This window comes from Aquarana catesbeiana, linkage group LG06 (genome assembly GCF_042186555.1).
Source record: "Aquarana catesbeiana isolate 2022-GZ linkage group LG06, ASM4218655v1, whole genome shotgun sequence".
Taxonomy (NCBI): Eukaryota; Metazoa; Chordata; class Amphibia; order Anura; family Ranidae; genus Aquarana; species Aquarana catesbeiana.
In genome coordinates this window covers 411,593,737-411,619,788 of record NC_133329.1, presented here as the reverse complement: position 1 = coordinate 411,619,788, position 26,052 = coordinate 411,593,737, and the positions used below count along the sequence as shown (strand labels likewise).

The 26,052-nt window shown below is 45.5% G+C and overlaps 1 protein-coding gene across 1 annotated transcript in view; it reads right to left on the bottom strand.

Annotated features, from left to right (window-relative positions):
• Positions 1 to 14,659: 14,659 nt before the first annotated feature.
• The window catches only part of KALRN (kalirin RhoGEF kinase), a 231,188-nt gene continuing 219,795 nt past the window's right edge, over positions 14,660 to 26,052 (bottom strand). The window contains 3 exon segments of the mRNA XM_073634491.1: positions 14,660 to 16,222; positions 16,341 to 16,479; positions 17,549 to 17,749. Of these exon segments, the coding sequence (XP_073490592.1) occupies positions 15,677 to 16,222; positions 16,341 to 16,479; positions 17,549 to 17,749 (886 nt within the window). The 3' untranslated portion in view covers positions 14,660 to 15,676.

Sequence of the window (26,052 nt, the reverse complement as noted above, 5' to 3'; positions counted from 1 at the left end):
GCAGATTTTTATCACCATTTATCATTCCTTCAATGATATGAAGTTTGCCAGTACCATATGCTGAAAAACAGCCCCACCCACACCATGATGTTCCCACCTCCAAACCTCACTGTATGATATGGGGGTGTTTTTTGGGTGAAGTGCCATTTGACCTCCAAACGTGGTGTGTATTATGGTATCCAAAGAGTTCCATTTTGGTCTCCTCTGACCAGACTTTATTCTCTCCCGTATTACACAGGCTTGTCTAAACGTTGCGCAGCCAACTTTAACCGAGCTTCACCATGCTTCTCCTTCGGCAATGGAGTGTTGTGTGGTGAGCGGTCATACTGGCCATAGCGGGTGAGGGCATTACTTATTGTGTACCTGCTAATTCCAGGTCATTCTGAAGCTCTCCACAAGTGGTCCTTGGCTCTTGGACAGCTCTTCTGATAATTCTTTTCACTCCTCTGTCATAAATCTTGCGAGGAGCACCTGGTCATGGCTGGTTTATGGTGAGATGATGTTCTTTCCACTTCTGGATTATGGCCCCATCAGTGCTCACTGGAACATTCAGAAGTTTAGAAATCTTTCTGTAACCAATGCCATCCGTATGTTTTGCAACAATAAGGTTGCGAAGGGCTTGAGAGAGCTCTTTGCTTTTACCCATCATGAGATGTTTCTTGTGTGACACCTTGGTAATGAGACACCTTTTTATAGGCCATCAGGTGAGACTGAACCAGCTGATATTAATTTGCACTGACAAAGGGGCAGGATTGCTTTCTAATTACTGAGAGATTTCAGCCGGTGTCTTGGCTTTCCATGCCCTTTTGCACCTCCCTTTCTTCATGTGTTCAATACCTTTTCCCTGTGTCCTTACTTTTTACTACACATAACATGAGGCAAAACATAAGCAGATTGAACTTCAGTTTTAAGTAATAAAAATCGGATCGGGGTTGTAACCCTTTGCCACCAATCCAAAAAGTAAAAAAAAAAAAACTTTGGCTGGAGTTCCACTTTAGAAAAAAATGAAAACCCCTGATCACCAGCATCTTGCATCTCCAGATCCCAACACTAATATTGTCCTTCCTTGTGGCCCTCAGCAATTTTCCCCATAAACATTTCTTTCTGAACGCGTTCCGGTCGGACTGGGAGAAATGTTTTTGGGATTTTGGTCACTTTATTTGCCTGTCTGGCGGCGGTCGGTCTTCGGATTTGGATTCTTGTTTCCTATCCTTTGTCTTGGGAAACGTAGGCCGGGCACATCCTCCGAAGGCCAGAAATTCCCCAGAAGCACAAACTTCTTTCTGTTGGTGAAAGTTCCTTCTCAGACCGAGGTTGTCAAAGAAAGGTTTGTGCAGAGCGGGTTCTCCTCCGAAGAGTTCAGATAGTGAGGAGCTTTCATAGATCTCTAGAGAACGATTGTTATGTGCGGACACAGTAATACATACAGATAATGATTAATGTCAGTGGAGATTTATCATTCATCATCGATCTAATGCATATTCTAAGGAGAGAGAACATATGTTATATTGCATATACAGTGCCATGAAAAAGTATTCACACCCCTTGAAATTCCCCACATTTTGTCATGTTACAACCAAAAACGTAAATGTATTTTATTGGGATTTTATGTGATAGACCAACACAAAGTGTCACATAATTGTGAAGTGGAAGGAAAATGATAAATGATACAAATAAATATGTGAAAAGCGTGTGTGTGGGGGGGGGGCATTTGTATGGCACCCCTCGGAGTCAACACTTTGTAGAACCCCCTTTCTCTACAAGTCTTTTTGGGGATGTCTCTACCAGCTTTGCACATCTAGAGAGTGACATTTTTGCCCATTCTTCTTTGTAAAATATCTCAAGCTCTGTCAGATTGGATGGAGAGCGTCTGTGAACAGCAATTTTCAAGTCTTGCCACAGATTCTCAATGTGATTTAGGTCTGGACTGTGACTGGGCCATTCTAACACATGAATATGCTTTGATCTAAACCATTCCATTGTAGCTCTGGCTGGATGTTTCGGGTCGTTGTCCTGCTGGAAGGTGAACCTCCGCCCCAGTCTCAAGTCTTTTGCCGACTCTAACAGGTTTTCTTCTAAGATTGTCCTGTATTTGTCTCCATCCATCTTCCCATAAACTCTGACCAGCTTCCCTGTCCCTGCTGAAGAAAAGCATCCCCACCACATGATGCTGCCACCACCATGTTTCACGGTGGGGATGGTGTGTTCAGGGTGATGTGCAGTGTTACTTTCCCCCACACATAGTGTTTTGCTTTAAGGCCAAAAAATTCAATATTGATCTCATCTGACCAGATCACCTTCTTCCACATGTTTGCTGTGTCCTCCACATGGCTTCTCACAAACTACAAACAGGACTTCTTATGACTTTCTTTCACCAATGTCTTTCTTCTTGTCACTCTTCCATAAAGGGCAGATTTGTGGAGAACACGACTAATAGTTGTCCTGTGGACAGATTCTCCCACCTGAGCTGTGGATCTCTGCAGCTCCTCCAGAGTTACCATGGACCTCTTGGCTCTTCTCTGATGAATGTTCTCCTTGCCCGGCCGGTCAGTTTAGGTGGACGGCCATGTCTTGGTAGGTTTGCAGTTGTGCCATACTCTTTCCATTTTCCGATGATGGATTGAACAGTGTTCTGTGAGATGTTCAAAGCTTGGGAGATTTTTTTTATAACCTAACCCTGCTTTATACTTCTCCACAACTTTATCCCTGACCTGTCCGGTGTGTTCCTTGGCCATCATGATGCTGTTTGTTCACTAAGGTTCTCTAACAAACCTCTGAGGGCTTCACGGAATGTATGTATTAATTACACACAGGTGGACTCTATTTACTAATTAGGTGACTTCTGAAGGCAATTGGTTCCTCTAGATTTTAGTTAGGGGTATCAGACTTAAGTGGGCTGAATACAAATGCCCCCCCCCCACACACTTTTCACATATTTATTTGTATAATTTATCATTTTCCTTCCACTTCACAATTATGTGCCACTTTGTGTTGGTCTATCAAATAAAATCCCAATAAAATACATTTATGTTTTTGGTTGTAACATGAGAAAATGTGGAAAATTTCAAGGGTATGAATACTTTTTCAAGGCACTGTAGGTGGGTGCTGCATCTCTCACCGCCGGCTCTAACATTAATAACAGAGCGATCAAACACTGCAGATCGCTCGGTTCTCGGGGTCCCTGAACAGAGAGCTGGTGCAAGTCACCGGCTCTCTGCTCTGCCCCTCTCACTGGAGCGCTGGGCTGTGGAGGGGGAGGGGAGCGGCCGGCTCAGGCTCACAGAGAGGCCGAGCCGGGTGCCGGTCCAGGCATGTGGACTTCATTATCACGATCTTGCCTGAGCCGGCTCTGTGACGTCAGCGGGCTTCAGTCCATTGTCTGCTGGAAAAGGGTCACAGGAGTGCAGAACAAACTGCACTCATGTGACCCACAGGAGAAGTACAGCCAAACGAGCTTTTCCCCCGTACTTCTCCTTTAATGTGTGTGGAGTAATGTGCTGCTTTTCACTACAGATCGATTTGTTTGTTTTCCCTGCTTTGCCAGCAAAAGAAACGAAGCAACCATTCCCTCTGTTCAGAGACCTGTGTTGTTTGTCAACACAGGGCTCTGGGCTGCGATTGGACACACCTGAACAGCAGATCATAGCCAGGAATCATTGGGTGGGATCTGCTGACAAACTCCCGCTGTGTCAAATCACAGGGAGCTAGGCGGGCAGCGGCGTGCCCACAACCCAGAAACCTCTTCAGATGTACAGGTACATTATTAAGCTGCTGTTGCCTATCTGGAGAGAGGCCGGCATTACTGTCTGGTGAGTGCAGATCTGTTGAACTGGTGAAGAATAGTGCCGGGTCAATCTCTGTGGAAGCCCCTTGGGTGTATCCACGGGACAGAAATTCCCCAGAAACACAATCTATTACAGTTCTGCTTTGTAGGAGGTAGGAGTTCCCTTTTTTTAGTCAAATAGAAGTGCCAGCTGGGGGCCAAAGTGCCTGCAACCTTTGAAAGGGTCTCATTGTTCTTCCAAATTCATAGATAATTCGCTGCCAGAGAACCACCTGAAATTTTGATTGTTCAGCAGATTCAAGAGCTCAGGGCCATTGTTGGCACGTTCGGGTCTTTCCAGCTGAAAGGGACTTTGGACCCCTCCACGATCAGAATCCCTCTCTGAACTATTTGGACCTCTTCATGGTCAGAATCATCCTCTGTGTTCTGCTGGCAATGGAGAAAGCGCCCTGTGATGGATTCTCAGATACTGAGCCTGATTTACCAAAGGACATGTGTATAGGCTAATACATGTATAGGCATTTTGCCAAACAGTTGACATGGTTACACCATAGAGTGCACTTCACAGGAGCAGCAAACACAAAAGTGGCATTAATAAGATGTTCAGTACACATGGGCCCAGACTGTACACAAAGACCTGTGTTTGTTGGACACTGACTTTACATGAACTCCCATGGATCCTGGGCCCAGACTGTGCGTGAAGCTGTTTGAATCCTTGCACCACGCTGTACATGAAGCCCATCAGATCTTACTCCACAACTGTTCATCCTCTTGGATCCTGGTCCCCAAATGTACAGCCCCCTGGATCCTGGGCCCCAACTGGATGGAATGCTCCTCATTTTCTGGGCCCAGACTGTACGTGGAGCCCCTTGGTTCCTTCACTAGGCTGTACATGAATCTACTTGGATTCTGGGCCCCAACAGTACATGAAGCTCCTCCGATCTTGAGCTCAGACTATATATAAAGCACCTCAGATCCCGGGCCCAGACTGTACATGGAGCCCCTCAGATCCCGGGCCCAGACTGTACATGGAGCCCCTCAGATCCCGGGCCCAGACTGTACATGGAGCCCCTCAGATCCCGGGCCCAGACTGTACATGGAGCCCCTCAGATCCCGGGCCCAGACTGTACATGGAGCCCCTCAAATCCCGGGCCCAGACTGTACATGGAGACCCTTCAGATCCCGGGCCCAGACTGTACATGGAGCCCCTTCAGATCCCGGGCCCAGACTGTACATGGAGCCCCTTCAGATCCCGGGCCCAGACTGTACATGGAGCCCCTCAGATCCCGGGCCCAGACTGTACATGGAGCCCCTCAGATCCCGGGCCCAGACTGTACATGGAGCCCCTCAGATCCCGGGCCCAGACTGTACATGGAGCCCCTCAGATCCTGGGCCCAGACTGTACATGGAGCCCCTCAGATCCTGGGCCCAGACTGTACATGGAGCCCCTCAGATCCCGGGCCCAGACTGTACATGGAGCCCCTCAGATCCCGGGCCCAGACTGTACATGGAGCCCCTCAGATCCCGGGCCCAGACTGTACATGGAGCCCCAAAGATCCTGGGCCCAGACTGTACATGGAGCCCCTCAGATCCTGGGCCCAGACTGTACATGGAGCCCCAAAGAGCCTGGGCCCAGACTGTACATGGAGCCCCAAAGATCCTGGGCCCAGACTGTACATGGAGCCCCAAAGATCCTGGGCCCAGACTGTACATGGACTCCCAAAGATCCAGGGCCCAGACTGTACATGGACCCCCAAAGATCCAGGGCCCAGACTGTACACAAAGTAGGGTGACCAAGTGTCCCAGGCACCTTCGTTCCAGGACAATACAGAGGAGTTGATTTACTAAAGGCAAAAAGACTGTGCACTTTGGAAAGTGCAGTTGCACACGGCAAGAGCAGTTGCTCCAGAGTTTAGTAAATGAGCAGAAGCTCTGCTGACTTTCATCAACCAATCACGTGCAAGCAAAAATGCAGTTTTTTTATTTTCCTTGCATGTGATTGGGTATTCTTTGGAAAGTGAAGCTTTACCTCATTTACTTAGCTCTGGAGCAATTGCACTTTCCAAGGTGCACAGTCTATTGGCCTTTAGTAAATTAACCCCAGAGTCTCAGAACAAAACTGACACAGCCACCCCCCTGCACAGTGCATTCTGCGCCCTGATTGGGCAAAGCTTCACCCAATCAGGGCACAATAAAAGCTGGCTAAGAAGCGGCATTCTTAAACAATGAGTCATCAGCTGTCAATGGGCTTCCCCGCTGACAGCTGAATTGCGGGGGGTGGGGGGGTGGGGGTCGGGTGGGTGCAGGGCTGGTTGCTTTGGGACAGACATGAGCCTTATTCCTACAACCCTGGCCGGTGGTTGTGGAGGTCTGCGGGCAGGGGGCCTATTGGAGTCTGGAAGCCCCCTTTAACATAGGGCCCCCCCCCCCACGTGAATGAGAATGGGGTACATAACCTTACCCAGTCACCAAAAAAGTGTCAAAAAGTGATCGTCAAGCACACCGCTGCCGCCACTACTGCCAGACATGAAAAAGAAGTAAAAAAAAAAAAAAACACTCCCACCGTCCAATGAAGGCTGACCACCTACTGCAGGCTCCGCCATTTGACAGTTCTTATATAGTTAAGGGGCAGGGCCACCTGGTTGCCCTGCCCCCTTGTGTCATCACCACTCCAGCATGCACTGGTCAATTCGTCAAAAACTGTCTGTTTTTATTACTTTTTAACACTTTTTTTGGTGAATGGTTAGGCCCAGGGTTGTGGGGATGAGGCTCTTGTCACAGCTCCCCTCTGCCCCATATTGCCCCGCCCCATGTTGAGGGCATGTGGCCTGGTATGGTTCAGAAAGGGAGGGGGGCGCTTGCATGCCCCCCCCCCTTTCCTGACCTGCCAGGCTGTTTGCTTGGATAAGGGCCTGGTATGGATTTCGAGGGGGGCCCCATGGCGTTTTTTTTTTTCTTTTTTTTTGTGGGGTTCCCCTTAAAATCCATATTAGACCCGAAGGGTCATTTTTTGCAGCAGTAGAGTTGTCATGAAGTGTGGAATAATGGAGAATTCATTCAATGGGGACAAGAAGTATTTCACTTTGGAGAGATTTCTTCTTACTCCCTCTTGTTTGTGGATGTGAAGAAAAATCTCCCCCTTGGGACTAAGACCACAAAAAATAAATAAATAAATAAATAAATAAATAAATAAATAAAAAACATCCCTGCTCTATCCAAAATAAAAAAAAAAATGACTTTAGATACATTTCAATCTACAAACTGCAGGCAGGAATGGGTTAAAAATATTCTGGTTCCAATTATGTGAACATCCAAAAGAAGTGAGATATTCATTCTTGCTAGACTCACCTTATCAACATGCAGGGGGTGCCACCTGAGCAGGGTGCTAGATCAGGGTTTGCAAAGGGGTGGGTGGGGGTGTAATCAGTTTAGGAAGCTAGATTATGGTATGCAGGGGGTGCCATATAGGATTGCCATCTGTGAAGTGACCTGGGACTGGGTATGTGGGGGGGTTCCATCTGAGCAGGGAGCTGGGTCAAGATATGCAGGGTGCCATCTGAGCTGGGTCAGGGTATGCAGGGGATGCCACCTGTTCCCTGTTCTGTGTTAGGTTATGCAGGGTGTGCCATCTTTGCAGGGAGCAGTGTTAGGTTATGCAGGGGGTGCCAATTGTGCCATGTTCCGTGTTAGGGTTAGGTTATGCAAGGCGCTGGGTCATGGTATTGCAGGAGGTGCCACCTGTGCAGGTCAGGGTATGCAGGTGCTGCCATATTTACCATGTATTGTGTTAGGTTAAGCAGGGGGTTCTACCTGTGCAGGGAGAGGCCATCAGTGCAAAGAGTTGAGTCAGAGTATGCAGGGGTTGCCATCTGTGAAGGAAGCTGGGTCAGGGTATGCAGGGGGTGGCACCTGTGCAGGGAGCTGGGTCAGGGTATGCAGGGGGTGGCACCTGTGCAGGGAGCTGGGTCAGGGTATGCAGGGGGTGGCACCTGTGCAGGGAGCTGGGTCAGGGTATGCAGGGGGTGGCACCTGTGCAGGGAGCTGGGTCAGGGTATGCAGGGGGTGGCACCTGTGCAGGGAGCTGGGGCAGGGTATGCAGGGGGTGGCACCTGTGCAGGGAGCTGGGTCAGGGTATGCAAGGGAGGTCATCTGGGCCACCTGTGCAGGTCAGGGTATGCAGGGGCTTCCATATTTACCATGTTTTGTGTTAGGGTTAGGTTAAGCAGGGGGTTCCACATGTGCAGGGAGAGGTGTTAGGTTATGCAGGGGATGCCATCAGTGCAAAGAGTTGGGTCAGGGTATGCAGGGGTTGCCATCTGTGCAGGGAGCTGGATCAGGGTATGCAGGGGGTGCCACTTGTGCAAAGAGCTGGGTCGGGGGTGGCACCTGTGCAGGGAACTGGGTCAGGGTATGCAGGGGGTGCAACCTGTGCAGGGAGAGGCGTCAGGTTATGCAGGGGATGCCATCAGTGCAAAGAGTTGAGTCAGACTATACAGGGTTTGCCATCTGTGAAGGGAGCTGGGTCAGGGTATGCAGGGGGTGTCACCTATGCAGGGAGCTGGATCAGGGTATTGCAAGGGGTGCCACTTGTGCAAAGAGCGGGGTCAGGGCTGTCTTTAATATTGATTGGACCCTGGGCAAAATTTTTCTTGGGGCCCCCCCATGCAATTTCACTCTCCACCTGCTCTGAGACATACAATAAATAGCAGCTAGAGTTAAAATCAGTTTACTGTATCAGATCAGGCAGCAATTGCAATTGGTTGCCAGCAGTTACAGCATATCATTACTGCTTACTGACTGGTTGCTAGAGGTTACAGCACACATTACGGCTCACTGATTAGTTGCTAGAGGTTACAGCAAATTATTTCTGTTTGTTAGTTGGTTGCTAGAGATTACTGTACAGTAATATTGCTCACTGATTGGTTGCTAGAGGTTACAGCACATTAGCTCCTCACTGCAGGGGGGCATGATATACATATGAATGCCGCCTTTATTTACATATCAATGCCGCCAGCCTTCAGCTATTTACTTATGAATGCCAGTTATTTACATGTAAACACAGGGTCTGCAGGTGAGTCATCTGTACACAACAAAAGGGCAGAGCTGGGCAGCATTAGTAGTAGCACTTCACACTGAGATATCGGGGCACAGCACTTCAAGGGACAAGGGAATTTAAACTGGGATAGTTGGCAAGTGTGAGGCAGCTGATTTGGGCCCCACAACAATGACAGGGCCCAGGGCAGCTGCCCCTTTTGCCCTGCCTTAAAGATTGCCCTGGTCAGGGTATTGCAGGGGGTGGCACCTGTGCAGGGAGCTGGGTCAGGGTATGCAGGGGGTGCCATCTGAGCATGGAGCCATATATTTCAAACTGCATACAGATGTTTCAGGCTTTTTGGGCATCATTAATGCAGTGTATAGAAGCCATGATTTCCATGGAGTAGGGCTTTGGGTCCAATAAGACAGTATATGGAATGACATGGTTTCTATATACTGCACTGATGACGGCTAAAATGCCTGAAACAGCTGTATACAGCTTGGAATAAATGTCTCCATAATGTTCGGCTATATTTGCTCTAAACACCATCGGCTCTGGATGTATATCGGTCTGATGGGGTGTAAAGAAATGATTTGCATGGCTCCGCCCACTGTCCTGAAATGAGGAATAATCGCGTTATATTTGGGATGGAACACCTGAGTACCTGAAGCCTCTCCTGATTGAACACCGATTGGTTTGGAAGACTTCTCGATCCCTTTAGTCTCACCATCACCTGTTTGTATTTCACATTGAAATTATTAAATACATTTTTATTTTATTGTAATTCCGAAATCCTGGAATAAAGTCAGACGAGCGACAGATAAACTCTTTATTTCACGCTGTACATTCGCATTTCAACAACAAAGACAATTGATCTAGACAAAAATACCCCGATCTATACTGTGCAGGCTTCCAAATCCGGGAAACAGGGCGTCACCCTCCCATCCCCCGACAAAACCCCCCTCCCAGCCTGTACCCCCGGACCGCTCTTCATTGGGGCGTTCCCTGCGGCTGGGATTTGTAACAAATCTCTGGAAATGTAACTTTTTCTTCAACATATAAATTAAATATCTTCCATTAAATAGGGATCCGGTGAAAAAGTGCAACATTGTAAAAATTGGGCCCTCGATTTGCTTAAAAAGTTGCGGTTTTCCGGTCTGATGTGAACTTTAGAAATGGCGGGAAAGTAAAAAAAAAAAGCGTCAGATTGTGGAAAAACGGTTACAGCTGCTCCCCGTACAAGTTCCAGCTTCGGCTCCGCCTACAATAGGAACTTCCTGTGAGGGAATACAAAGCAGGAAAACCGCTAAGTACCGCCCACGTCATTCATCGCCCAGGGACATCATCGCTACTTCGTGAATTAAAACCCGTCCCCTGCCACAAACACATTTTTAGGCTCCATTCACATCGCCGCGTTGGGTAAACGCATGCGAAGGCGCACATTTTCATGGAATGTGCAAAAAAAAAAAAACACGTTGCGCCATTTTTTATTACCGGAACCAATTCATTCATGCACATCGAAGAGTGCGGTTAATAAAACAAATAATATAAAAAAAAAAACACACAAAGCTCAAGGTGCAGGAGCTGCTTTTGTTGTACGTAGGGCCAGGCATGTAGCGCGGAATCGCACAAAAACGCGGCGATGTGAATGGGGGCTAAAGGTTTTGGGTGGAGTGGATGAGAAGCCATGTAGTACGAAAACGCATCAAAAAGGCAGCAATGTGAATGGGGCCTTAAGGTTTTGGATGAGGTGGGTCAGGGTCAGAACTCCTGTAAGGTTTTTATCGCTATGACCCCCCCGCCGCACTCAGGACATTTAATTTTTTTGTGTGGTCATCACCATGATCATTTCCCCAATGGGGTCACAGCAATAAAAACACAACAGGTCATCTAACCCTCCCCCCTCTATAAAAACGAATACAACAGTCTGGAGTTTGGATGTAATAGATCCAAATAATGTCTCATTAAAGTGGAACTCTGGACCAAAAAAAAAAGGACAAATACTCAGCAGCCTGTCACGGGGCATTAATAGTCCCTCCTGTAACAACTGTTGATCCTGCCAATAGATCTGCTATTTTTCCACTATCTGTAACAAGGTGACAACACTTTTAATTCTGCGCAGCGGCGGTGTCACCCTGTGGACAGATTCGCCCACTTTACGTTCATGGTGCCGCCTTCCAGCGGCACGCCATTTGTTTCCAGTCCCGGCGCCGTCACCCATCCGCCATTTCCAAGGTTCACATGCCGCGGACTATCTGGGTCATAAATTAAAGCATCATATCACATAATAAACACCAGAAAATGGTTAATAAATATCACACGTCTACACATAAATCCTCCAGTTTTTGTCTACTAGGATTTCCAGTTATACAGCACCACCGACTATGTTAATCGTTAATGGCTGTCATCCGTCATTTAAATGTCTGAGGAACCTCCAGATGTGGCTCTTGGGGGGGGGGGGGGAGGTCACAGTGAATTAAAGGCATAGTAAAAAATAAAAGCAAATCACAATTGTGAAAAGAGCACCTGCCATGTACACCCAGGGCGGCCATTCTACAGGTTTAGGAGCATGAAACGCGTCGGTTTACACCTCGCGGCTCAGTGACGCCCACAGGTCTCCCAGCTTTGGCCAGCTGGGTGACAGGTACACTTACCAGCAGCAGCAGATAACAGGTAGGTCTTCAATGCCATGAGTGATAACACTTTTAGTTGAGAGCACAAGCAACTGTGACAGGCTGGTGTCGAAACTTGACAGGTGTGCAGCACTTGGCCTATGATCTGCAGTTGCCCAAGATGGCAGCTTCCTTGGCAATAAAGAAGAGGGGGGTTTAGTTCCTCTTTGCCACGGCTCGGCTTGAACCAAGTCACTGAGAGCGCCCCCCACAGGGGTGCACATTTCATAACAGATTAAACATATATTAAATAAATAAATAGATTGTTCCCCTTCAGGCTGAATAATACACCCCACCCCCACCCCCCCGAGGGTTCAGGCACCTCAGATTAGGTTTCCTAGTCCTATCAAGGCCTACCAAGCATGAAATCCTCCTAAAACAAAAAAAGTCACTTTCTGCCCCTCCCCCCACATAGGACAAATAAATGACTCTCAGAGGGAGTATTGGTGGAGCATTGGACCTGATGATTGGTAGTTCTCCATCTACTGGGGTATCTCTAGGGGTCCCTGGAGTGCTCAGAATAGTATACAATGGATGGGAGTGCCTCAGGTGTGTGTGTATATTTATATTTATATATATATATATATATATATATATATTTATATATATATATATATATATTTACACACACATACATATACTATATCACCAAAAGTATTGTGACACCCTTTGCAGCTATAACAGCTTCAACTCTTCTGGGAAGGTCGTCCACAAAGTTTAGGAGGGTGTCTATGGGAATGTTTGACCATTCTTCCAGAAGCGCATTTGTGAGGTCAGGCACTGATGTTGGATGAGAAGGCCTGGCTCGCAGTCTCCGCTCTAATTCATCCCAAAGGTGTTCTATCTGGTTGAGGTCAGGACTCTGTGCAGGCCAGTCAAGTTCCTCCACCCCAAACTCCCTCATCCATGTCTTTATGGATCTTGCTTTGTGCACTTGTGTGCAGTCATGTTGGAACAGGAAGGGGCCGTCCCCAACGTAACAGAGGAAGACAAACTATTCCTGTTTGTAGCAGTTAAATATTTACTTTGGTAAATGGTAATGGACTTGAAATGTTTCAAGAGTGCTTTATATGTTATACAAAAAAAAAAAGGAAGAAATATTTGCTTTATGTTGGGAGCATGAAATTGTCCAAAATGTCTTGGTATGCTGACGCCTTAAGAGTTCCCTTCACTGGAACTAAGGGGCCAAGCCCAACCCCTGAAAAACAACCCCACACCATAATCACCCCTCCCCCCACACCATAATCACCCCTCCCCCCACACCATAATCCCTCCCCCCACACCATAATCCCCCCCCCCCCCACACACACACACACACCATAATCCCCCCTCCACCAAATGATTTGGAGCTTTACAAAAAGCAAGGTCTATAAAGACATGGATGAGCGAGTTTGGGGTGGAGGAACTTGACTGGCCTGCACAGAGTCCTGATCTCAACCCAATAGAACACCTTTGGGATGAATTAGAGTGGAGACTGCGAGCCAGGCCTTCTCGTCCAACATCAGTGCCTGACCTCACAAATGCTCCCAAACCTTCCCATAGACACCCTCCTAAACCTTGTGGACGGCCTTCCCAGAAGAGGTGAAGCTGTTATAGCTTCAAAGGGCGGAGCCAACTCAATATTGAACCCTACGGACTAAGACTGGGATGTCATTAAAGTTCATGTGTGTGTAAAGGCAGGCGTCCCAATACTTTTGGTGATAGATAGATAGATAGATAGATAGATAGATAGATAGATAGATAGATAGATAGATAGATAGATAGATAGATAGATAGATAGATAGTCCAGTAAAAGTTTGACAACAGGTGAGCGGATTTATCTAACACATTTCGGGGCTCACAACTCCCTTCATCGGGGCTCCAATGCTGCCAATGATTGGTACAAATGTGTAGCACTTAAAGGCAGCTCTCTGTCTACTGGGGTATCTCTAGGGGTCCCTGAAGTGGTCAAGACAGTATATAATGGATGGGAGTGCCTCAGATATATACAAAGTCCACTAACATTTTATATCTCCTGACCACAGGTCAGAGGATACAACCAACACGTTTCGGGGGTCATAAATCCCTTCATCAGGGCTTGAGTGAGGTATATACTAGAAAGCAGATTTATGGGACAAGGATTAGCATAATAGCAGATTGCCGGGCTGATCCGGCCCACTCCAGGCTGTGTAATACCTCCGTGTGTTGAGGCATCTGAAATTACATTTTCTTTTTTTGCCATCCCTACAAAAGCATAAAAAGACCCAAAAGTCACTCTCTACTTCCGCTACATGTAACAGATGAATGACTCCCATTGGCTGTCAGCTCTCTGTCAACTAGGGTATGCCCAGGGGGTCCCTGGAGTGGTCAAGACAGTACACAAAGGACGAGAGAGCCTCAGGTATATATGAAGTCCAGTAAAAGATTATTTAACTTGACAAGTCAGAGGATAGAGCCAAGACGTTTCGGGGGCTCCCACCTCCCTTCCTCAGGGATCAAGTGCTGGCAATTATTGGGTATATACTGGACTCCTGCCTGAATAATACCTCCGAATGTTGAGGCATCTCAAATTAGATTTCCCTGACCTGCCATCCCTACAGATACATAAAAACAAAACAAAAAGGTCACTCTCTACCTCCCCTTCATATAAAGGACTCCCCCATAGGGCGTGTTGGTGGCACACTGGACCCAATGATCAGTACAAACGAGCTTAATGTGTGGTTCCAATAGGCATCTCCAGGGGTCCCTGAACTGGTCTAACCAGTAAACAAAAGATGGGCGTGTCTCAGATATATATGAAGTTCAGTAAAAGATTTAACTTGATATTCAACACATTTCAGGGGCCCTCAACTCCCTTCATCGGGGCTCAATGTGGGCAGTCATTGGATATATTCTGGTCTCCTGCCTGAATACCTCTGAAAGTTCAAGCATCTTAAAAATTAGGTTTCCCTACCTTTCCCTCCCCCTTGCAGAAAAATTCACTTTCCACCCCCCCCTCCCCCCACACATAGGACAGATAAATGACTCTGGTATGTCTAAGGCTCCTGTGGTGTTTGTAGCTGTACGGTTATAATCAGTAACACTCTATATAGCTATGAAATTATAGACCTATGAAATGTAGATAGATTTAGATTTTTTTTTTGACCCTTCTCTTCCCCTTCCCCCCCCCCAAGCAGTGAAGTCAATACTGTACAATATTACAGGGAACTACAGACATCTGAGCAGAGACACAGACGAGATTGACGGCGATGTTGTCCATTGGTCGCACAGTGATGTCTCCGATCTCATCATTTTGGAGCTACGGTTCTCTAAAGACAAATTGTTCGTAACACGGGAGTCATTGTAACAGTCATCTTCCTGACAGTACGGTATGCATTTAGTAGACGGTCCCAATTTCTCTGGAGCGTCTGAGAACAGGCATAGCCAATCACATAGCAGCACATCGAGATAAAACCTCTTTGGGCCTGAAGTTAGGTTCATTGCAAAGGAATTGCACCCATGCACAGCACCAAATGAGTTCATAGAAAATAAAAAGACTTCTTCATCTGTTCCGGAATTAGGACTGAGATGCTGTGAATGGCAACAAGCGAAGAGCCTCCCTCTGATAAATGGAGGTCCTCAACCATCACTCTAAAAAAAATGGCGGTTCTCAACCTTCCCTCTGAGAAATGGGTGTCCTCAACCATATCTCTAAGAAATGGAGGTCCTCAACCATCCCTCTAAAAAAAATGGCGGTTCTCAACCTTCCCTCTGAGAAACGGATGTCCTCAACCATAGCTCTAAGAAATGGGAGGTCCTCAACCATCCCGCTAAAAAACGGATGTTCTCAACAATCCCTTCGAGAAACTGAGGTCCTCACCCATCCCTTCGAGAAAAAGAAGGTCATCAACCATCCCTCTGAGAAAAAGAAGGTCCTCAACCATCCCTCTGAGAAATGGAAGTCCTCAACCATCCCTCTGAGAAATGGAAGTCCTCAACCATCCCTCTGAGAAATGGAAGTCCTCAACCATCCCTCTGAGAAATGGAAGTCCTCAACCATCCCTCTGAGAAATGGAAGTCCTCAACCATCCCTCTGAGAAATGGAGGTCCTCAACCATCCAACCAATCCCTGTTTCAGAATACAGGCCGGCGCAGGATATGAAACCACTACAAATGTATCCATAGCCGTCCTGGTTAATACTGATTCAGCAGGAGGTGGTGAGGCCTTCATGTTCCCATGGCATTACGGTTCACAATGAAACTCTTGGCATTGGGCAGTGGACGGGCATCATTCTGGTGGCTCCTCCTCTCGATGAAGGTGGTCAGTCGCGTGGTGTCCAGGGGGATTTTGGAATAATTGCTATAGTGAGGCTGGAGCCAGGGATGGAGCAGACAGGTAGCCACGGTCGGCCTCCAGCGGGCGTCCATCTGCAGTGTGGCCCGGATGAAGTCCTGAGCGGCTTGGCTGACACTGGTGAAATACTCCAGTGGGAAGGAGAAATCCACCCTGCAGATGTTCATACAGGTCTCCTCGCTGCTCTCGTCTAGGAATGGCGACACGCCGCTCAGCATGACGTACGTCAGAACGCCCAGACTCCAGATGTCGGTGGCCAGAGAAACCGGCGTGCCTTTAATCACCTCCGGAGCAGTAAACTCCGCGTTCCCCAGCAGCTGGTGGACATAATAGTGACCGCTAATCCTCGTGGCGTCTTCAAGGTCAATTATTTTTACCCGCGGCACCGGGATACGGAGGTCGATCAGGAGGTTTTCAGGCTGTAGGAAAGAAAGAATGACAAAAAGGTTGGCAGAGGATGAAATGCACCTTTCTAGAAACGTTTTCTGCCTGGCAGCGCGGGTAAAGATTGCGGGCCGTGAAAAACAAGCGGCTCACCTTGAGGTCCAAGTGGGCGACACGGCAGCCGTGCAGATACTGGAGGGCCCCCAGGATGTCCCGCATGTAGAAGGCCACCTTCTCCTCCATCAGCTCATCATGCTTCATGAGATAATCCAGCAATCGGCCGTCATCCACCCTGAAAGAGATCAGATCATGTGATCACTATGCAGCGGCCTAAAAAAAGGGGCCAAACGGGCATTTTCCCCAGAACAGGTCCAAAGACCTTTTATTTTTGCTATTCTATTTTGTTCGGTTTAACTTTATTCAACTCTTTTCCAGTCTATTCTTATCTATTCTTTTCCTTTAAATTATATTTTTATTCTTTTATATTCAATTTTACTTTCTATCATAGTCCTTTATTTTCTATTATATCTTATTCTATTTTTTTATTCTATTTTGTTATGTTTTACTTTATTCTACTTGTTTCCATTCTATTCTAATCTATTCTACTCCTTTAAATTATATTTTATTCTTTTATATACTATTTTATTTTATTTTCTATTATGTTTTACTTTATTCTACTCTTTTCCATTCTATTCCTTTAAAATATATTTTAATCTTTTTTATTCTATTTTATTTTCTATTCTATTCTTTTCTTGTATAATAAATTCCTTTATTTTCTATTATATTTTATTCTATTCTTTTATGTTTTTTTTATTCTATTCTGTTTTTTTTTAATTTTATTCTATGTTTTATATTCTATTCCTTTAATTTCTCTAATATTCCATTATCTTTTACTCTATTATTTTATTTTATTTTCTAGTCTATTCTTTTCTATGCTATTATTTCTATTCCATGCTTTTTTTCTATTATATCTTATTCTATTCTGTTTAAGTTTATTCATGTTTTCCATTCTATTCCTTTAATTTCTATTCTATTATGTTTTACTCTATTCTATTATTTTCTATTATTTTATTTTCTAGTCTATTCTTTTCTATACTATTCCTTTACTTTCTATCGCTATCGATTCGAATTTCGTCCGAATTTGGTTTTCGTCTGAATTTTGATTCAGAACTAAAAACGAAACCGCACAGGTCTAGCAGCGTGTATACATATATGGTCGCCGGGCTGCAGCTCTCCGTTACTATGGCGGTTGGATAAACCTTTCCTCTATTTCCCTTCCATTTATAAACGAGAAACATTAAAAATAAGATCATCAATCTAAAAGCGGAGTTCAGAGCTTTGCACTTCCCTCCCCCACTCACAGGTCCAGGACGAGGATGTAGGCGCTGGGCGACTCGTAGGTGTCATGGAGGGTGAGGTACTGCGGGTGTTGGAGGTGCTGGAGCAGAGCCGCCTCGTGAGACGCCTGTTCGCGCTTTTTCAGCTTCTTGTTGACGAATTTCACGGCGACGTCCTTCCGCGTGTTCCTCTGGACGCACTTCTTCACCACCGAGAACCGACCCCTATGGGGGGGGGGGGGAGAGGGGCAATTACAGGTGAAGAGATGGAGGAGATCATATAATATCACAGCAAAGGAGGTGCAAACAGATCACAATGGCGGCCATACACACAGAGAGATTTGTGAAGGATTTGGGCCCCAGCACACCAGGATCTCCAAAATTGAGTCCAAAATTTGAATCACATAGTATCAAAAAAAAAAAAAAAAAATAGAAACGACGTTTCGGAGCCACGCAGGACCCCTTCATCAGGCATATGATCACAAGCCTGATGAAGGGGTCCTGCGTGGCTCCGAAACGTCGCTTCTATTTATTTATTTTGATACTATGTGATTAAAATTTTGGACCCAATTTTGGAGATCCTTGTGTGCTGGTGATACTTCCTTCTCATGATTGCAGTCGGTTCCAGCCGTTTGTGCGGGAACGTGTGCGTTGGGAGTATCGCATTGGGGATTTAGGCCCCTTTCACACTTTGTGCGACTTGTCCTGCGACTTCAAAGTCGCATGACACGTCGTACCCCATGATTTCCAATGAGTACCATTCATATCTTCAAAGTAGTCCCTGCACTACTTTGGCCCGACAAGTTTACGCGGGAATTCCCTGAAATCGCGCCAAAATCGCACGACTTTCAAGCCGCTGCAGTGTGAAAAGGGGCCTAAAGGTACAAGAGATCACCAACAAATGATTTATTATTCATTAAAATATGCAACACATACTTAGTGATTGAAAACATGATCAACAATCAAATACCGTACTGGTGACCCCACAATAGGGATAAAACGTTTCCGCGGAAGGGAGTTTAACCACTAAAGCCCCGGAAGATTTTACCCCCCCTTCCTGACCAGAGCACTTTTTGCGATTCGGCACTGCGTCGCTTCAACTGACAATTGCACGGTCGTGCGACGTTGCACCCAAACAAAGTTGATGTCTTTTTTCCCCCCACAAATAGAGCTTTCTTTTGGTGGTATTTGATCGCCTCTGCGGTCTTTTTATTTTTTGCGCTATAAACAAAAAAAGACCGACAATTTTGAAAAAAAACGCAATATTTTTTACTTTTTGCTATAATAAATATCCCCCAAAAATATATAAAAAACACAATTTTTTTCCTCAGTTTAGGCCGATACGTATTCTTCTACATATTTTTGGTAAAAAAAAAATTGCAATAGGCGTATATTGATTGGTTTGCGCAAAAGTTATAGCGTCTACAAAATAGGGGATAGATTTATGGCATTTTTATTAATTTTTTTTTTTTTTTATTAGTAATGGCGGCGATCTGTAATTTTTATCATGACTGCGACATTATGGCAGACACATTGAACACTTTTGACACTTTGGGACTATTGGCATTTATACAGCGATCAGAGCTATAAAAATGCACTGATTACTGTATAAATGACACTTGCAGAGAGGGGGTTAAACACTAGGGGGCGATCAAGGGGTTAAGTGTGTCCTAGGGAGTGATTCTAACTGTGGGGTAGGGGAGGGGCTACCTAGGACATGACAGCGATCACCACTCCCGATGACAGGGTGCAGTGATCTCTGTCATGTCACTAGGCAGAGCGGGGAAATGCCTTGTTTAAATACAAATAGTGAAAGTAAACACTGCGCTATCAAAAAATATAAAACAAAGAAAAAGCAGCTACATACAGTGTGACAACAATGATAAAACCATAATAAAAAAATTGTAGCGCACATAAATCAAATGTGAAAAAAGCACAAACAGTACTTTTAAATAGTGTCACCATCAATAAAATAAGTGACTCGTGAATCACTAAACATGAGATATGTATATAAAGTCCATCAAGTGAATCAATAAATAATAATAATGTCCCACTGGATGAAGATGGACAAACATGAAAAACAGTTGATGTTCTAACATAGGCAGAAGCTTGAATCCACAGGGAGAACGTATCAACCGGATGTGCAAATCGCGGTAAAGATAGTGTGTGGAAAACTCTTACCAGATGTAGTGGATTCCCTTGTCAGCGACTGGGAATCATATGGGCAGGGTGCCACTCAGGGCATTGGAAAGGATGTCCCGACGCTCAAACCCTCCAGGCTGGACACTGCGTGGATCTCCAAGGGCCACCAGGTAGGTCCTCACAGTGGATAACCAGGACACGGATCAGAGGAAACAAGACATCTCCCATGGGGCTGAAGTAAGAGCTGGATTCTCATTCAGATGGTATGATGGAAAAAGAAAACCAGGGAACCAATGCCGCCCAGAGACCCGAATTGGTTCTCTGGGCCAGGTACATAGACGACATCCTCTTTCTATGGGATGGGGACTGAGCATCCCTGGATAACTTTAGGAATACCCTCAACACCAATAATAGGGGGATATCTTTGAGTTATGAAGCTAGTACAACCATGGTGCACTTTTTAGATCTGGAAATTTTTGTTGTACAACAACATCTTGAGTTCCGTACATATTTTAAACCTACCGACCGGAATGGGTTCATTCCGGTCGATAGTTGCCATCGAGAACAATGGCTTCAATTTTTAAGACTACGGCAAAACTGTACTAGAACTTCTGACTTTTTATCACAGTCCCATGTCCTTAGGGGCAGATTTCTTGAAAAAGGTTATGACCCTTTTGGATGGGGAAATCAATAGGGCTTTACTTACTGAAAGAAATTCCACTTTGATTGAACGCTCTAAAACCACTTCCGAGTGTAAATCAAAGTGGTCTTTTTTCACCACTCACTCCATTCTGTCTAAACAGATCAAAGCCATTGTAAAAAAAAACATTGGAGAATACTCCTAAATGACAGACTGTTAAGTTCAGTTCTACCTGAACAAGCAGCTGTTGTCTTTAGGGGTGCCCGGTCTATTCAGGGGCAAATTGCTCCAAATGTAATAGACCCTCCCCAAGAAGATTTCCTTTTTTCAGGAATGCAAGGGTTATTACCCTTGCCTCAAGTGCAAGGTGTGTCTCCATAATATTGGAGGAAAACGCAAGAGTGTTACTTTTCAGTCTACGGTCACTTCTCGCATATACCATATGAAGCACTTTACTACCTGTTCCTCACAGTATATTGTCTACCTACTGACTTGCCCCTGCCACAAGCAGTATGTTGGCCGCACGATTAGAACCTTTTCTGTTTGTGTCGACGAGCATGTGGCCGGGATCAAGAAGGGCAAAGACAAACATACAGTACCGCGCCACTATTTAGAGTGCCATAATAAAGATCCCACGGGAACTTTGTTTTAAGTTATTGATAGGTTTGTCCCGCACTGGAGGGGGGAGTCACGATAACGAGGCGTTTCACGCATCGAGACGTATTGGATATATGAGTTGAGGTCCTACTTCCCGTTTGGGTTGAACGTGGAGTGGGACCTCAACTCCTTTATCAACCCGTCCTGAGTGTTGATAAACTTTTTTCCATTTTTCAATTTCTCAATTAATCCCCATATTTGGATTCACCACGTTTCAATTGACTTTTAATTACTCATGGTGTAGGTGATTTATGTGTATCCACTGACAGATATTTACACTCACTCAAGATTGATGGCGATATGTGTGCATCCATAGAAGGCCCTGGGGAGAGATTTCCTCTTTTGGAGATTTCTTGTCAGTACACATACTTCACCCTTCCCCTTTTTTCCATTTACATATTTTTAATTTCCTTTCCCAACACATTTTTCATTACTCTGTTCTAGTTACATTTATCACAGGAAGCTATTTCCGAGAGTTCTACATTTTCACTTCTCTGGATGTTTATTACATGTTTATTTCAGGTTATTAGATATATGTGTGTTTTTCAGCATGAATTTTTGAAAAACCCCCTTGTTCATTCAATTATTTTCGGGTCACCCTGGCGTGACCTGGGTGTCATTTTCCCCATCAGGGGACCCCAGGGGTCATGACGGGACCCTTACGTGCCGTTCAGTTGTGGAACGGCTTTTTGGAGTCATGCGATCCCTTCTGGACCCCGGTAGGTTTCCGTTGCGGATTGGATGACTCTAAAGTTTAGGTTGGAGTCCGCATGCGCAGTGTAACGTTGTAGATGGTTCCCTTGCGTGTTGCGCGATTCCCTTTTTTGGCTGAGCGGAGCCACCATAGGGATGTGGGAGGAGTGCCAGACGTGGCTTCAGGCCTGGCCTCTTCGCTACATGTTTCCTCGTTCTGACCCTGCGGTGTTTCCGTATTGGATCATGTGACGAGGGATAGACGTCAGGCGCGCACTTGAGCCTGACGTCATTTCCCTTTGTTTGACACGTGGAGGGGCGGCCGTTCGGACGAGACTTCCGGTCTTGATTCTGACTGGCCGTCTGATCCGCCTATTTGTTAGCACTCGGGCCCGGGTTGGCTCTGTGCACCTCTGCAGTCTTAAGCCATTTTTTAGTGTCAGCAATGGAAGATCTCAATGTGATGTCTTTAGTTTCAATCTACCTATCACTAGTGGCTGTGGCTCGCCAGTGAACTCCACAGTTTGTGAGGATTGGTTCAGTCAGATTTCTGTCAGTCAGTACTGAATCATCTGACTATATACATCCAATGAAAATCAGATGATTACTTCCTGACTATGTTTAGCAAGGCAAGATCAGGTGACCCCATTTATCTAATGAGAGAGTCCGATTGTTATTTGTTGTAATTGGTCTGTACTAAGCATTTTATTTATAAATATAAGGCAACCTGGAGTGGATGTTTCATGCCCCAGTAGAAGACCTATGGGTCGAAACGCGTCGGGATTTTTCAGCATCCTCCATGTTGCCCATTTTGTTTTTATATTGTGATAACATTTTTATTGTAAACAGGCTTTTTAGAAATAAAAAAACATCCTATTTTTCATCTACACTATGTGGAGGCCTTTTTTTCTTTTTCCACATACCATCTGAATGAGAATCCAGCTCTTATCTCAGCCCCATGAGAGATGTCTTGTTTCCTCTGATCCGTGATCTGGTTATCCACTGTGAGGACCTACCTGGTGGCCCCTGGAGATCAGGGTCATAACCAAAAGGTCAGGGTCATAACCTTTTTCAAGAAATATGCCCCTAAGGACATGGGACTGTGATAAAAAGTCAGAAGTTCTAGTACAGTTACGCCGTAGTCTTAAAAATTGAAGTCATTGTTCTCGATGGCAACTATCGACCAGAATGAACCCATTGGTTTAAAATATGTACGGAACTCAAGATGTTGTTGTACAACAAAAATTTCCAGATCTAAAAAGTGCACCATGGTTGTACTAGCTTCATAACTCAAAGATATCCCCCTATTATTGGTGTTGAGGGTATTCATAAAGTTATCCAGGGATGCTCGGTCCCCATCCCATAGGAAGAGGATGTCATCTATGTACCTGGCCCAGAGAACCAATTCGGGCCTCTGGGCGGCATTGGTTCTCTGGTTTTCTTTTTCCATCATACCATCTGAATGAGAATCCAGCTCTTACTTCAGCCCCATGGGAGATGTCTTGTTTCCTCTGATCCGTGATCTGGTTATCCACTGTGAGGACCTACCTGGTGGCCCCCGGAGATCCACGCAGAGTCCAGCCTGGAGGGTTTGAGCGTCGGGATATCCTTTCCAACGCCCTGAGTGGCACCCTGCCCATGTGATTCCCGGTCGCTGACAAGGGAATCCACTACATCTGGTAAGAGTTTTCCACACACTATCTTTACCACGATTTGCACATCCGGTTGATACGTTCTCCCTGTGGATTCAAGCTTCTGCCTATGTTAGAACATCAACTGTTTTTCATGTTTATCCATCTTCATTCAGTGGGACATTATTATTATTTATTGATTCACTTGATGGACTTTATATACATATCTCATGTTTAGTGATTCACGAGTCACTTATTTTATTGATGGTGACACTATTTAGGAGTACTGTTTGTGCTTTTTTCACATTTGATTTATATGCGCTACAATTTTTTATTATGGTTTTATCAAATGCCTTGTTTACAAAGGCATCTTCCTGTTCTGCGGGTCCGTGACACGATCGCGGGCACCCGGTGGACATCGAGTCCACGGGACCCGCGGTCACGGTGCACACGGCGGGCGCACGCGCACCCACAATGACGCTTCCTAAAGGGGAGGTTCCTGTACGCCCATTTGCCAAGCCGTGCCATTGTGCCGACGTATATCGTCGTGCGCTGGTCAGCATGTGGTTAACAAGACTCTTGGCCACTCATTAAAATCAGAAGAAAAGAGGTTTAACCTTAAACTACGTAGAGGGTTCTTTACTGTTAGAGCGGCAAGGATGTGGAATTCCCTTCCACAGGCGGTGGTCTCAGCGGGGAGCATCGATCGTTTCAAGAAACTATTAGATAAGCACCTGAACGACCGCAACATACAGGGATATATAATGTAATACTGACACATAATCACACACATAGGTTGGACTTGATGGACTTGTGTCTTTTTTCAACCTCACCTACTATGTAACTATGCAATACTATGTAACTAAAAACAATAAACATATTCGATTTATATTACAATTGGTTCTCCAACACATGCGCAGATATTCATTCAACCGATACGAAGTAAATCGACAAACTTCTTCCACGGCCAATCGACTTGCCAGAATCAAAGAGCTCACTAACTCGATACAATGGAAGGTGTGCGGTTAACGATTCTTCAGTTCGATCATTTCAGGCAGATCACAAGATCGACTGAATAATCAAAACCAATATGTGTGTGTGTGGCCATCTTAACGCACGCTGTCCACGGCTGTGTTCTGGTTGAATCTTTCTTCATAGAATCGGGCAATATGATTGAATCTATACATTGGAGGTTTATACATACAGTGGGGGAAATAATGATTGTCTCCCCTGCAGATTGTGTAAGTTTTGTCCACTTACAAAGAAATGAAGGGTCTATCATTTTTTATCATAGGTGTATTTTATATGATAGAGACAGAATATCAACCAAAAATCCAGAAAAAAAAAAAAACACGATACAAATGTTATAAATGGAGTTGCAGTTCAGTGAGTAAAATAAGTATTTGATCCCCAAGCAAAACATGACTTAGTAGTTGGTGAGGAAACCCTTGTTGGTGATCACAGAGGTCAGACGTTTCTTGTAGGTGGTGATCAGGTTTGCACACATCTCAGGAGGGATTTTGGTCCACTCTTCTTTACAGATCTTCTCTAAATCTTGAAGGTTTCTTGGCTGTCGCTTGGCCACTGGAAGTTTCAGCTCCCTCCATAAATGTTCTATAGGATTAAGGTCTGGAGACTGACTAGGCCACTCCATGACCTTAAAGTGCTTCTTCTTGAGCCACTCCTTTGTTGCCTTGGCGGTATGTTTTGGGCCATTGTCATGCTGGAGGATCCATCCATGACCCATCTTTAGTGTTCTGGGAAGAAGGTTCTCATCCAAGATTTTACAATACATGGCCCCGTCCACTGGACCCTCAATGGGGCAAAGTCGGCCTGTACCTTTAGCAGAGAAACATCCCCAAATCATCATGTTTCCACCTCCGTGTGTGACTGTATGGATGATGTTCTTAGGGTCATAGTCAGCATTTTTCTACCTCCAAACACAGAGTCCCCCTCCTCATGAAGGGACATGTACAGTCATGCCAATGAACATCTAAATGATTCAGAGAAGGACTGGGGAGAAAGTTCTGTGGTCAGATGAGACCAAAATGTTTCTCTTTGGCATTAACTCGACTCACCGTGTTTGGAGGAAGAAAAGTGGTGACTATGACCCTAAGAACACCATCCCTACAGTCACACACCATCCCTACAGTCACATCATCCCTACAGTCACATCATCCCTACAGTCACATCATCCCTACAGTCACACACGGAGGTGGAAACATGATGCTTTGGGGCGGTTTCTCTGATAAAGGTACAGGCCGACTTTGCCGCATTGAGGGGCCAATGGACGGGGCCATGTATTGTAAAATCTTGGATGAGAACCTTCTTCTCTCAGCCAGAACACTGAAGATGGGTCATGGATGGGTCTTCCAGCATGACAATGAACCAAACATACCGCCAAGGCAACAAAGGAGTGGCTCAAGAAGAAGCACATTAAGGTCATGGAGTAGCCTAGCCAGTCTCTAGACTTTAATTCAATTTAATATTTATGGAAGGAGCTGAAACTTCAAGTTGGCAGGAGACGGCCAAGAAACCTTAAGGATTTAGAGAAGATCTGTAAAGAAGAGTGGACCAAAATCCCTCCTGAGATGTGTGCAAACCTGGTCACCAACTACAAGAAACGTCTGAACTCTGTGATCGCCAACAAGGGTTTCTCCACCAACTACTAAGTCATGTTTTGCTTGGGGATCAAATACTTATTTTACTTTTAATGTGTGTTATATCTTAGCATCTGGCGCCATCTAGTGGCCAAAATATGAAAG